Source organism: Oncorhynchus masou, chromosome 30 (assembly GCF_036934945.1).
Source record: "Oncorhynchus masou masou isolate Uvic2021 chromosome 30, UVic_Omas_1.1, whole genome shotgun sequence".
NCBI classification, from domain to species: Eukaryota; Metazoa; Chordata; class Actinopteri; order Salmoniformes; family Salmonidae; genus Oncorhynchus; species Oncorhynchus masou.
Genome location: NC_088241.1, coordinates 20102509 through 20117739, shown reverse-complemented (window position 1 = coordinate 20117739; position 15231 = coordinate 20102509). Strand labels below are relative to the sequence as shown.

The following is a 15231-nucleotide window of genomic DNA, read 5'->3' as shown; positions in this document are numbered from 1 at the left end:
AAAGAATTTACATTTACTTTGAATGAAATGTCATTACATACCAGACATTTTAGTATATCCTCAGTCATTTCTTTTCGCAGTTGCTCCATGTGTTTTTGAAAGTTCCATATCACTTTGGGGATGATACCCTTTTCGTGGTATCCAATTGTTAGTAGTTACTCTCTTGTCTCATCGCTACAACTCCCGTACGGGCTCGGGAGAGACGAAGGTCGAAAGCCATGCGTCCTCCGAAACACAACCCAACCAAGCCGCACTGCTTCTTAACACAGCTCGCATCCAACCCGGAAGCCAGCCGCACGAATGTGTCGGAGGAAACACCGTGGCGACCTGGTTAGCACGCACTGCGCCCGGCCCGCCACAGGAGTCACTAGTGCACGATGAGACAAGGATATCCCTACCGGCCAAACCCTCCCTAACCCAGACGACGCAAGGCCAATTGTGCGTCGCCCCACTGACCACCCGGTCGCGAACCCAGAGTCTCTGGTGACACAGCTAGCACTGCGATGCAGTGCCCTAGACCACTCCGCCACCCAGGATGCCCATAAATTAGAGTTTTTGACCTAATTGTCACATAACAGCTAACCATTCATTATTGAAAATATAACTATCAAACCTGCTTTACAAAGACCCCACAGCTGAAGGTGTCCTGCTGCATGGTGTGAGTTAATACCCCTCCTTTCCACTTTATGTCCACCCAGTTGTCTTTTCCATGGCAGGATCTTCTCATTTTGAAGTATTCTCTTTTTTTGTGTAAACATAAGGGGATTCTGATTAGTTATAGGCAAATGAATACACAAGCCAAATGTGTATGCTGTTTTCCTTATCACTATAATCTAGTAGTAATTTAGTAGTAAAGGTAATTTCCTTTATGCCCCATTCACACACAGCCTAAATTATAGGCACTGAACCATTTAGAGGACAATAATAAAAGTAGCATATAGGATCCAACCCTACCACAGAGTGAATGAATGTAGATTGTTTATAGACTTTAAGAAAAAAAAATTAAGTAACAGTTTCATCAGTGCGTGCTTAAAATAAAGTCCTATCACAAAGATCACAAATGACAGTGCCCACCAAATCTTTGACAATAGAGAATGAATTGTAAGCACCAAAGTGTGTTTGTAAAAATAATATCTGAAAATGTCAGCTGTTGAACATAATACTTCTATTTGCAATAGCAATTTATGATATATGCAGTTGAGGAATATTCCATGTTTTTTATTTGTATTTTTTTTTTCACCTTTATTTAACCAGGTAGGCAAGTTGAGAACAAGTTCTCATTTACAATTGCGACCTGGCCAAGATAAAGCAAAGCAGTTCGACACATACAACGACACTGAGTTACACATGGAGTAAAACAAACATATAGTCAATAATACAGTATAAACAAGTCTATATACGATGTGAGCAAATGAGGTGAGATAAGGGAGGTAAAGGCAAAAAAAGGCCATGGTGGCGAAGTAAATACAATATAGCAAGTAAAACACTGGAATGGTAGATTTGCAATGGAAGAATGTGCAAAGTAGAAATAAAAACAATGGGGGGTAAAGGAGCAAAATAAATAAATAAATAAAATACAGTAGGGAAAGAGGTAGTTGTTGGGGCTAAATTATAGGTGGGCTATGTACAGGTGCAGTAATCTGTGAGCTGCTCTGACAGTTGGTGCTTAAAGCTAGTGAGGGAGATAAGTGTTTCCAGTTTCAGAGATTTTTGTAGTTCGTTCCAGTCATTGGCAGCAGAGAACTGGAAGGAGAGGCGGCCAAAGAAAGAATTGGTTTTGGGGGTGACTAGAGAGATATACCTGCTGGAGCGTGTGCTACAGGTGGGAGATGCTATGGTGACCAGCGAGCTGAGATAAGTGGGGACTTTACCTAGCAGGGTCTTGTAGATGACATGGAGCCAGTGGGTTTGGCGACGAGTATGAAGCGAGGGCCAGCCAACGAGAGCGTACAGGTCGCAATGGTGGGTTGTATATGGGGCTTTGGTGACAAAACGGATTGCACTGTGGTAGACTGCATCCAGTTTGTTGAGTAGGGTATTGGAGGCTATTTTGTGAATGACATTGCCAAAGTCGAGGGTTGGTAGGATGATCAGTTTTACAAGGGTATGTTTGGCAGCATGAGTGAAGGATGCTTTGTTGCGAAATAGGAAGCCAATTCTAGATTTAACTTTGGATTGGAGATGTTTGAAATGGGTCTGGAAGGAGAGTTTACAGTCTAACCAGACACCTAAGTATTTGTAGTTGTCCACGTATTCTCAGAGGTGACCAGTGAGCTGAGATAAGGCGGGGCTTTACCTCGCAAGGACTTATAGATAACATGGAGCCAGTGGCTTTGGCGACGAATATGAAGTGAGGGTCAGCCAACGAGAGCATACAGGTCACAGTGGTGGGTGGTATATGGGGCTTTGCTGATGAAACGGATGGCACTGTGATAAACTGCATCCAATTTGCTGAGTAGAGAGTTGGTGGCTATTTTGTAAATGACATCGCCGAAGTCAAGGATCTGAGAAATGGGGAGGCTTGGGCAAGTTGCTGTGGGGGGTGCAGAGCTGTTGACCAGTATAGGGGTAGCCAGGTGGAAAGCAAGACCAGCCGTAGAAAAATGCTTATTGAATTTCTCGATAATTGTAGATTTATCGGTGGTGACAGTGTTTCCTAGTCTCAGTGCATTGGGCAGCTGGGAGGAGGTGCTCTTATTCTCCATGGATTTTACAGTGTCCCAGAACTTTATTGAGTTTGTGCTACAGGATGCAAATTTATGTTTGAAAAAGCTAGCCTTTGCTTTCCTAACTGCCTGTGTATATTGGTTCCTAACTTCACTGAAAAGTGACATATCACGGGAGCTATTCAATGCTAATGCAGTATGCCACAGGATGTTTTTGTGCTGGTCAAGGGCAGTCAGGAGAGTTTTTCACAGTATGTCATAAAAAATGATTACACTTATGAATGTATGTGAAATGCTAATATGTATTAGATCCAGTACAATGGAATAACTAAGACCTGAATTTGAATGCAGAGTGGTCCAATTCCTCCTTCTCTTTCTGTCCAGCAGGGTCAAGCAAAAACACTTGGCCTGATGGTTCATGCAGATACTGGGGAAGCAATATAGAAATGTATTGATCCCTTAAAAGATTTGACCCATATCACAACCCTCATACCTCTTCACAAAAATGTACCTACATCAATTTTGGAAAAAGGATTTTACTCACAAAAGATGTAGGAAAATGGACAAACTAAAGGGTGTGCAATATAGAAGGGTCGTGGGTGGACATTCTGAACCTTGTTTGAAGTCAGTAGGTCACATGACCAAGGAGCGATTGAAATTCCACATTTTGAAAAGTTTATGTAAAATCATGTGAGATGAAAATGGACAAACTAAAGGGTGTGCAATATAGAAGGGTAGTCATTGGACATTCTGAATTGTTGTTTGAATTGTTGTTTGAAGTCACTAGGTCATATGACCAATGAGCTATTGAAATTTAAAAAATGTAAATAAATCATTTCAAATAGTGCAAGTTGTAAATCAACAGAAAAAAGTGTGTGCAATGTGTGTCTATGCCATCGGGTTAGCTACAACCAGTTTTGAAGGTTTTAGGAGTAATTGTTAAAGAGCTATTGAAATATGAAAAGTTTGATTTGTCACAATGTTGACGGTCCCTAACTGCTGTTGGTTAACGTAAGGAAAACTACAGGCGAATATCCAACCTGAAGCTGTCTTCACCTCGGTTATTCCCCATGTGTAAAGGGCAGAAGAGTGCCTCTGGTCCAGGGCGTTAGTACGAGATCCTCCACTAGGCGTTGAAGGCGCCCTGGAACAGAGCTAGCAGAAGGGTAGCTAAAGCAAACTATTGTCATTAACTCGTGACCGTAAGCCCGCCCCGTGACATCGTACTTCAAAACAAGGATGCATCTCGACTTTAGAAATGAATAGTTTGCCACAATCAAAGATCACGTGGATACGGAAAAGCTGTATAATCAGCATACTTGTCAAGTTCTTATCTACTCAAAGGTAGGATAATTGTTGATGTAGAAATTAGAATTTTCAATGGGGCACATTTGGCATAGGCTATAACGTTAGCAGGTGTATTCAACTCTTTCTTATTCTACGAGGTCTGGAGCCTGTTGGGTTTCTGTTCTAAAGCAGTTGACAAATCAATTAGATATCAACTCAATGAAAAATCGGATACTTTTTGTTAGTTTACTTCTGATACATTGTAACAACATTGTAACATAATTGTAACACCAACTTTCGGCTACTGATGCAATTTGTAATGCATCGCTGCGTTCTCTTCTTGTTCTAAAGCCACCCTTTTCCATTTTAGTCAACAATTGTTGAAGTTGCCATTTTGGCAATAGTTTTTCACAGTTCCTAAAACTATTTTGACCTCATTGCTTTCGCTTCAGATGTTGTCACTTGTTGTCCTGCTGATCCTGTTTCAACCAGGAGAGGGAGGCACCTCACCTATCTCCTGTTACAATGATCAAGGGGAAGCTGTTGACTGGTGAGAAAACAGCTTTGGGCAGACTGAAAATTGAACTGATATGACCTTCTTCCTTTAGGTCTGTTAGCTACTTAGTCACAGACAGTGTGCATAGCAAGGTGTGCAAGAACAACACAAAGTACTGAGAATCAAACTCTATCTCTCCTTCTCTCTCTATCTCTCTGTTGCTTTCTCTCAGGTTCTATCTCTACAAACTCCCCCATGTTGATCGTGAATTTCCCAACGATGGACAGAGTTATCTACTGATGGACAAAGGGAGCGAGGGATGGACGGATGGAAAAGTGTTGGTGAATGACAGCACTGGAGCCCTGGGGAGGACAGTGGGCCAGCTGTATGAGCAGGGGAAGGTCTGGTTCCATCTATTATTAATATCAAACCACATTTGAATGAGCTGTGAAACTTAAAGGGAAAATCCACTCAAAAACTACCTGTTGATACAGGCCCAAAATGTTTTTTTCATGTTGATATGGCTGGTGACACTTTGTTTCTTGGAAGTTCAATATCTTGAAACTTGACTGCTGACATGCAATCCATTTTGGGTCTGTATCAACAGTGGACTACTGACAAACATTTAGGGACTGTATCAACAGTGGACTAATGAAAAACATTTTGGGACTGTATCAACAGTGGACTAATGAAAAACATTTAGGGACTGTATCAACAGTGGACTACTGACAAACATTTTGGGACTGTATCAACAGTGGACTAATGAAAAACATTTTGGGACTGTATCAACAGTGGACTAATGAAAAACATTTAGGGACTGTATCAACAGTGGACTACTGACAAACATTTAGGGACTGTATCAACAGTGGACTACTGACAAACATTTTGGGACTGTATCAACAGTGGACTAATGAAAAACATTTTGGGACTGTATCAACAGTGGACTAATGAAAAACATTTTGGGACTGTATCAACAGTGGACTAATGAAAAACATTTAGGGACTGTATCAACAGTGGACTACTGACAAACATTTTGGGACTGTATCAACAGTGGACTAATGAAAAACATTTTGGGACTGTATCAACAGTGGACTACTGACAAATATTTAGGGACTGTATCAACAGTGGACTACTGACAAACATTTTGGGACTGTATCAACAGTGGACTAATGAAAAACATTTTGGGACTGTATCAACAGTGGACTACTGACAAACATTTTGGGACTGTATCAACAGTGGACTAATGAAAAACATTTAGGGACTGTATCAACAGTGGACTACTGACAAACATTTTGGGACTGTATCAACAGTGGACTAATGACAAACATTTAGGGACTGTATCAACAGTGGACTACTGACAAACATTTTGGGACTGTATCAACAGTGGACTACTGACAAACATTTTGGGACTGTATCAACAGTGGACTAATGACAAACATTTAGGGACTGTATCAACAGTGGACTACTGACAAACATTTAGTGACTGTATCAACAGTGGACTAATGACAAACATTTAGGGACTGTATCAACAGTGGACTACTGACAAACATTTAGGGACTGTATCAACAGTGGACTACTGACAAACCATTTTGGGACTGTATCAACAGTGGACTACTGACAAACATTTTGGGACTGTATCAACAGTGGACTACTGACAAACATTTTGGGACTGTATCAACAGTGGACTACTGACAAACATTTTGGGACTGTATCAACAGTGGACTAATGACAAACATTTAGGGACTGTATCAACAGTGGACTACTGACAAACATTTAGGGACTGTATCAACAGTGGACTAATGAAAAACATTTAGGGACTGTATCAACAGTGGACTACTGACAAACATTTAGGGACTGTATCAACAGTGGACTACTGACAAACCATTTTGGGACTGTATCAACAGTGGACTACTGACAAACATTTTGGGACTGTATCAACAGTGGACTAATGACAAACATTTAGGGACTGTATCAACAGTGGACTACTGACAAACATTTAGGGACTGTATCAACAGTGGACTACTGACAAACATTTAGGGACTGTATCAACAGTGGACTACTGACAAACCATTTTGGGACTGTATCAACAGTGGACTAATGACAAACATTTAGGGACTGTATCAACAGTGGACTACTGACAAACATTTAGGGACTGTATCAACAGTGGACTACTGACAAACCATTTTGGGACTGTATCAACAGTGGACTAATGACAAACATTTTGGGACTGTATCAACAGTGGACTAATGAAAAAAATACCAAAAGATAGTTTTTGAGTGTTTTCAAATGAAAGTTTATTTGTCACGTGAAATGCTTACTTACAGGCTCTAACCAATAGTGCAAAAAAGGTGTTAGGTGAACAATAGGTAAGTAATGAAATAAAACAACAGTAAAAGGCAGGCTATATAGAGTAGCGAGGCTACATACAGACAGTCAGTTAGGCAGGCTGATTGAGGTAGTATGTACATGCAGATATTGTTAAAGTAACGATGCATATATGATGAACAGAGAGTAGCAGTAGCGTAAAAGAGGGGTTGGTGGGTGGCGGGACACAATGCAGATAGCCCGGTTAGCCAATGTGCGGGAGCACTGGTTGATCGGCCCAATTGAGGTAGTATGTGCATGAATGTATAGTTAAAGTGACTATGCATATATGATAAACAGAGTAGCAGCAACGTAAAAAGAGGGGTTGAAGGGGGCACACAATGCAAATAGACATTTGACGACCTGTTCAGGGGTCTTATGGCTTAGGGGTAAAAACTGAGAAGCCTTTTTGTCCTAGACTTTGAACTTCGGTACCGCTTGCCATGCGGTAGTAGAGAGAACAGTCTATGACTGGGGTGGCTGGGGTCTTTGACAATTTTTCAGGCCTTTTTCTGACTGCCTGGTGTAGAGGTCCTGGATGGCAGGCAGCTTTACCCCAGTGATGTACTGGGCCGTACGCACTACCCTCTGTAGTGCCTTGCGGTCAGAGGCCGAGCATTTGCCGTACCAGGCAATGACACAACCAGTCAGGATGCTCTCGATGTTGCAGCTGTAGAACCTTTTGAGGATCTCAGGACCCATGCCAAATCTTTTTCGTTTCTTGTGGGAGAATAGGCTTTGTCGTGCCCTCTTCACGACTGTCTTGGTGTGCTTGGACCATTCTAGTTTGTTGTTGATGTGGACACCGAGGAACTTGAAGCTGTCAACCTGCTCCACTACAGCCCTGTCAATGAGAATGGGGGCGTGCTCGGTCCTCCTTTTCCTGTAGTCCACAATCATCTCCTTAGTCTTGGCTACGTTGAGGGATAGGTTGTTATTCTGGCACCACACGGCCAGGTCTCTGACCTCCTCCTTATAGGCTGTCTCCTCGTTGTCTGTGATCAGGCCTACCACTGTTGTGTTGTCTGCAAACTTAATGATGTTGTTGGAGTTGTGCCTGGCCATGCAGTCGTGGGTGAACGGGGAGTACAGGAGGGGACTGAGCACGAACACCTGTGGAGCTCCAGTGTTGAGGATCAGCGTGGCAGATGTGTTGCTACCTACCCTCACCACCTGGGGGCGGCCCATCAGGAAGTCCAGGATCCAGTTGCAGAGGGAGGTGTTTAGTCCCAGGATCCTTAGCTTAGTGATGAGCTTTGAGGGTACTATGGTGTTGAACGCTGAGCTGTAGTCAATGAATAGCATCCTCACATAAGTGTTCCTTTTGTCCAGGTGAGAAAGGGCAGTGTGGAGTGCAATAGAGATTGCATCATCTGTGGATCTGTTTAGGCGGTATGCAAATTGGAGTGGTTCTAGGGTTTCTGGGATAATGGTGTTGATGTGAGCCATGACCAACCTTTCAAAGCACTTCATGGCTACGGACGTGAGTGCTATGGGTCTGTAGTCATTTAGGCAGGTTGCCTTTGTGTTCTTGGGCACAGGGACTATGGTGGTCTGCTTGAAACAAGTTGCTATTACAGACTCAATCAGGGACATGTTGAAAATGTCAGTGAAGACACCTGCCAGTTGGTCAGCATATGCCAGGAGCACACGTCCTGGTAATCCATCTGGCCCCCGCAGCCTTGTATATGTTGACCTGTTTAAAGGTCTTACTCACGCCGGCTATGGAGAGCGTGTTCACACAGTCGTCTGGAACAGTTGATGCTCTCATGCATGCCTCAGTGTTGCTTGCCCTCGAAGCGAGCATAGAAGTGATTTAGCTCGGAACATGTTCCAGTCTGTGCTAGCAAAACAGTCCTGTAGCTTAGCATCTGCTTCATCTGACCAACCACTTTTTTATAGACCGAGTCACTGGTGCTTCCTGCTTTAATTTTTGCTTGGAAGCAGGAATCAGGAGGATAGAGTTGTGGTCGGATTTACCAAATAGAGGGCGAGGGAGAGTTTGTACGTGTCTCTGTGTGTGGAGTACAGGTGACCTAAAAAAATTTCCCTCTGGTTGCACATTTAACATGTTGATAGAAATTTGGTAGAACTGATTTAAGTTTCCCTGCATTAAAGTCTCCGGCCACTAGGAGCGCCGCCTCTGGGTGAGTGGTTTCCTGTTTGCTTATTTCCTTATACAGCTGAATGAGTGCGGTCTTAGTGCCAGCATCTGTCTGTGGTGGTAAATACACAGCCTTAACAGTTTCATTTGAAGTAACACATAGCAGTATTTATTTAGCAGCTATTTTTGGTAGCTGGCGGCTCAGAATGTTTTTGGTCACAGTGGAATGAGACAGAATGACACAGAAAATTGAAATGTGGAACTATAACTTTTTGTGGGTTGCTTGTTTCACTGTCTAATTTTCACTAAGGAGCAATTGGAGTTTTCTTTCACCCAGACAGCCATGATAAATAAATACAGCACATGACGTTATCAAAGAACTAACACTAGTGACACTATAACCCTTGTTTCTGAGTTTAGAGTTTACAATATGCATGGAAGTGTACAGTGCTTTGCGAAAGTATTTGGCCCCCTTGAACTTTGCGACCTTTTGCCACATTTCAGGCTTCAAACATAAAGATATAAAACTGTATTTTTTTGTGAAGAATCAACACAAGTGGGACACAATCATGAAGTGGAATGACATTTATTGGATATTTCAAACTTTTTTAACAAATCAAAAACTGAAAAATTGGGCGTGCAAAATTATTCAGCCCCCTTAAGTTAATACTTTGTAGCGCCACCTTTTGCTGCGATTACAGTTGTAAGTCACTTGGGGTATGTCTCTATCAGTTTTGCACATCGAGAGACTGACATTTTTCCCATTCCTCCTTGCAAAACAGCTCGAGCTCAGTGAGGTTGGATGGAGAGCATTTGTGAACAGCAGTTTACAGTTCTTTCCACAGATTCTCGATTGGATTCAGGTCTGGACTTTGACTTGGCCATTCTAACACCTGGATATGTTTATTTTTGAACCATTCCATTGTAGATTTTGCTTTATGTTTTGGATCATTGTCTTGTTGGAAGACAAATCTCCGTCCCAGTCTCAGGTCTTTTGCAGACTCCATCACGTTTTCTTCCAGAATGGTCCTGTATTTGGCTCCATCCATCTTCCCATCAATTTTAACCATCGTCCCTGTCCCTGCTGAAGAAAAGCAGGCCCAAACCATGATGCTGCCACCACCATGTTTGACAGTGGGGATAGGGTGTGTTCAGGGTGATGAGCTGTGTTGCTTTTACGCCAAACATAACGTTTTGCATTGTTGCCAAAAAGTTCAATTTTGGTTTCATCTGACCAGAGCACCTTCTTCCACATGTTTGGTGTGTCTCCCAGGTGGCTTGTGGCAAACTTTAAACAACACTTTTTATGGATATCTTTAAGAAATGGCTTTCTTCTTGCCACTCTTCCATAAAGGCCAGATTTGTGCAATATACGACTGATTGTTGTCCTATGGACAGAGTCTCCCACCTCAGCTGTAGATCTCTGCAGTTCATCCAGAGTGATCATGGGCCTCTTGGTTGCATCTCTGATCAGTCTTCTCCTTGTATGAGCTGAAAGTTTAGAGGGACGGCCAGGTCTTGGTAGATTTGCAGTGGTCTGATACTCCTTCCATTTCAATATTATCGCTTGCACAGTGCTCCTTGGGATGTTTAAAGCTTGGGAAATCTTTTTGTATCCAAATCCAGCTTTAAACTTCTTCACAACAGTATCTAGGACCTGCCTGGTGTGTTCCTTGTTCTTCATGATGCTCTCTGCGCTTTTAACGGACCTCTGAGACTATCACAGTGCAGGTGCATTTATACGGAGACTTGATTACACACAGGTGGATTGTATTTATCATCATTAGTCATTTAGGTCAACATTGGATCATTCAGAGATCCTCACTGAACTTCTGGAGAGAGTTTGCTGCACTGAAAGTAAAGGGGCTGAATAATTTTGCAGGCCCAATTGTTCAGTTTTTGATTTGTTAAAAATGTTTGAAATATCCAATAAATGTCGTTCCACTTCATGATTGTGTCCCACTTGTTGTTGATTCTTCACAAAAAATACAGTTTTATATCTTTGTTTGAAGCCTGAAATGTGGCAAAAGGTCGCAAAATTCAAGGGGGCCGAATACTTTCGCAAGGCACTGTATATCTTCTGATGATGAGTGTGTCTACTTTCCCTTGCAGAATGAAGACATTGCATACATCCTGTACAATGACCAGAGACCACCCGAGGAGGGAGAAAGAGGATTTGGTTTCCTTAGTAGCCGAGGTGGCCACACTAAAGGTCAGGACAATATAAACCTCAGCTGTATACTGTATAGGCATCACATTATAATGTTAATCTCAGCACCCAGGCATCTGGCCAGCTACTCCATTTGTAGTATGTTAATGTTTTTGTCAGACAAGAAAGTACTGTTGTGAAATGACTCCGTTTTCAATGAGTGACTGGTATCTCCCTCTCTCCATCTCAGGTGTTGTCTTATTGGACAAGACACAGGGCTACTGGTTGGTCCACAGCACCCCTCATTTCCCCCCTGTAAAGGAAAGCGGGCAATATTCCTACCCAGGTAGTGGTGTACAGAACGGACAGAACTTCATCTGTGTGACCTACCCACTGGAACGCTTTCAGGCCATTGGTAAGACTGTAATCCTGTAAAAGTCATTTGGAATACTATAGGTTTACCATAGAATTCTGAAAAAGGATCTTGGATTATCCACCCTGTTATAATGCATGAAACTGTGAATTGTTTCTATTTCATGCAACTGTTTCATGCTGAGGCAGACTCTCTGTGCGTACAACCCGATCCGACTGGGATATGTTCCCCATAGCGTCGGATAAAAACGTTGATGAATACGCTGATTTGGTGAGCGAGTTTATTAGCAAGTGCATCGGTGATGTTGTACCCACTACAACCAACCAGACACCGTGGATTGGTGGCAGCATTCGTGCAAAACTGAAAGCGCGTACCACTGCTTTAAATCAGGGCAAGGCGACCAGAAACATGACCGAATACAAACAGTGTAGCTATTCCCTCCGCATGGCAATCAAACAAGCTAAGCGTCAGTATAGAGACAAAGTAGAGTTGCAATTCAACGGCTCAGACACTAGAGGTATGTGGCAGGGTCTACAGTCAATCATGGACTACAAAAGGTAAACCATCCCCGTCGCGGACCAGGATGTCCTGCTCCCAGACAAACTAAAAAACTTCTTTGCTCGCTTTGAGGACAATACAGTGCCAACGACACTATCCGCTACCAAAACCTGCGGGCTCTCCTTCACCGCAGCCAAAGTGAGTAAAGCATTTAAACGTGTTAAACCTCGCAAGGCTGCCGGCATCCCTAGCCGCATCCTCAGAGCATGCACAAACCAGCTGGCTGGTGTGTTTACGGACATATTCAATCAATCCTTATCCCAGTCTGCTGTTCCCACATGCTTCAAGTGGGCCACCATCGTTCCAGTTCCCAAGAAAGCTAAGGTAATTGAGCTAAATGACTATCGCCCCATTGCACTCACCTCCGTCATCATGAAGTGCTTTGAGAGACTAGTCAAGGATCATATCACCTCCACCCTACCTGACACCCTAGACCCACTCCAATTTGCTTACCGCCCCAATAGGTCCACGGACGACGCAATCACAATCACACTGCCCTAACCCATCTGGACAAGAGGAATACCTATGTAAGAATGCTGTTTAGCGACTAGAGCTCAGCATTTAACACCATAGTTCCCTCCAAACTAGTCATCAAGCTTGAGACCCTGGGTCACGACCCCGCCCTGTGCATCTGGGTCCTGGACTTCCTGACGGGCCGCCCCCAGGTGGTGAGGGTAGGAAACATCTCCACCCGCTGATCCTCAACACTGGGGACCCACAAGAGTGCGTTCTCAGCTCTCTCCTGTACTCCCTGTTCACCCATGACTGCGTGGCCATGCACGCCTCCAACTCAATCATCAAGTTTGCAGACGACACTACAGTGGTAGGCTTGATTACCAACAACGACGAGATGGCCTACAGGGAGGAGGTGAGGGCCCCTCAGAGTGTGGTGTCAGGAAAATAACCTCACACTCAACGTCAACAAAACAAAGGAGATGATCGTGGACTTCAGGAAACAGCAGAGGGAGCCCCCCCCCCTATCCAAATCGACGGGACAGTAGTGGAGAAGGTGGAATGTTTTAAGTTCCTCGGCGTACACATTACGGACAAACTGAAATGGTCCACCCACACAAACAGCGTGGTGAAGAAGGTGCACAAGTGCCTCTTCAACCTCAGGAGGCTGAAGAAATTCGGCTTGTCACCAAGAAAACTCAATCGAGAGCATCCTGTTGGGCTATATCACCACCTGGTACGGCAACTGCTCCGCTCACAACCGTAAGGCTCTCCAGAGGTAGTGAGGTCTGCACAACACATCATCGGGGGCAAACTACCTGCTCTCCAGGACACCTACACCACCCGATGTCACAAGAAGGCCGAAAAGATCATCAAGGACAACAACCACCCGAGCCACTGCCTGTTCACCACGCTATCATCCAGAAGGCAAGGTCAGTACAGGTGCATCAAAGCTGGGACCGAGAGACTGAAAAACAGCTTCTATCTCAAGGCCATCCGACTGTTAAACAGCCATCACTAACATTGAGTGGCTGCTGCCAACACACTGACTCAATCTAGACACTTAATAATTAAAAATGGGATGTAATAAATGTATCACTTGTCACTTTAAAGTATGCCACTTTATATAATGTTTGCATACCCTACACGACTCATCTGATATGTATATACTGTACTCTATACCATCTACTGCATCTTGCCTATGCCGATCGGCCGTCGCTCATCCATATATATTTTTAAGTACATATACTTATTCATTACTTTACACTTGTGTGTATATTGAAACAGACAGACAGACAGACAGACAGACAGACAGACAGACAGACAGACAGACAGACAGACAGACAGACAGACAGACAGACAGACAGACAGATTGATGAGTCAATTCATAATGATTTGCTTTACTTTTTACACAATTCATTGATTAAAATGTTTGAATTGACATGTATTATGTTTTACATTGCAGGAGAGCAGTTGCAGATCAACCAGCCCAATGTGTATGACTGTGGTGTCCCTGCTTCCTTGGCCTCTCTGGTGCCCGCACTGGCTGACGTCTGTAACAATAGCCAAGGGCAGATGGCCTATAGCAACTTACCGCACACCCAACCAGCATCCAATCGCAGCGTGTCTCTCACCTCATTGGGTGGAACCGAGTTCATCAGCTTTGCCAAAGGGAGATCATTCAATAATGGTAAGGAACAATTTAGAAACTATTTGTTTGTATTTTTTTAAACTGTTGAAGTGTTGTTTCATGGTTAGAAAGACCATTCATGTCATTGCCGTTTTGTAGTTGTGAATGACCCAACATTTAACAACAATATCCCCATTTCTCCTCCTGACTCCCATTAGATCTGTACCACTCCTGGGTGGCTCCCTCCCTCCAGTCAGACCTCCTAGTCCAGTTCTGGATCCGCTCCACTGGCATCCTACCTTCTGACTGCTCCCTGGGCTGGAAGGTCCTGGACATCCAGCTTATCTCCCCAGGCGGGAGGATCACCTTCAAGGCCTCCAACGACCACTCCAAGTGGGCCGTGAGTACCACTGGAGGTGGGGTGGATGGAGCTGCTGGCTGGGTGTGTGTGGGCGACATCAACCGGAACGAGGCTGAGGAGAAGAGAGGGGGCGGGACAGTGTGCCTGCAGGACGCCACGGTGTGGAAGGCCTATCGGACAGCGGCGCTGGAGTGTGAGATGTGCGGGGGAGGGACTAGCGGGTGTGATGTGGACGTAGAGAATGCAAGGCACTACCAGGGAGATATGAAGCAGTAAGCATCAGTGTAAAGTTACTAGTATGCACACAGTTCACTGAGCAGCTAGGTGTATTAGTATTATTGAGCTCCATGAACAAGGTACCCCATAGAATGTTGATTAATAAGGTACCAGCATCTAATTCACTTTTTTTATGGCAGTTTTGGAGGGTTTCATAAATTGCCATGAATTGAAACATAATTGAAAGGGAAGTGGCACTCCTGTAATAATTCAACAATGAGCACTTTGCTACATTCTGTGTAGTTCTATAAGTTGCTAATGACTGTAGGAAATGTTGATTGTGATCTCAGGTACATTTTATATGCGTCTGTTTTCAACCTTTTTTTTATGTACAAATGATTTTTTTTAATGATCGTTAAAGTATGTATAATGTTTTTTCTTTATTTCTCTTTTACTTTTTAGTCAAATGTTTGGTGGCGTTTTCAGCTCTTAGCTTGAAACAGGCAAATATACTGTCTTCTGTCCCAATAAAGAAAGTACTGTTGCGGGGTGCACAAATATTTTGTGTACGGTT

General features: G+C 43.5%; 1 protein-coding gene across 1 annotated transcript; it reads left to right on the top strand.

Moving 5' to 3' along the window:
• Positions 1-3803: 3803 nt before the first annotated feature.
• Positions 3804-15217, top strand: LOC135522291 (deoxyribonuclease-2-alpha-like). Its single transcript, XM_064948402.1, has 7 exons — positions 3804-4010; positions 4406-4503; positions 4682-4850; positions 11030-11129; positions 11317-11481; positions 13916-14140; positions 14299-15217. Exons 2-7 carry the CDS (start codon positions 4406-4408, stop codon positions 14715-14717), a joined length of 1176 nt encoding a protein of 391 aa, XP_064804474.1. The 5' UTR covers positions 3804-4010; the 3' UTR covers positions 14718-15217.
• The last annotated feature ends 14 nt before the right edge of the window (positions 15218-15231 follow it).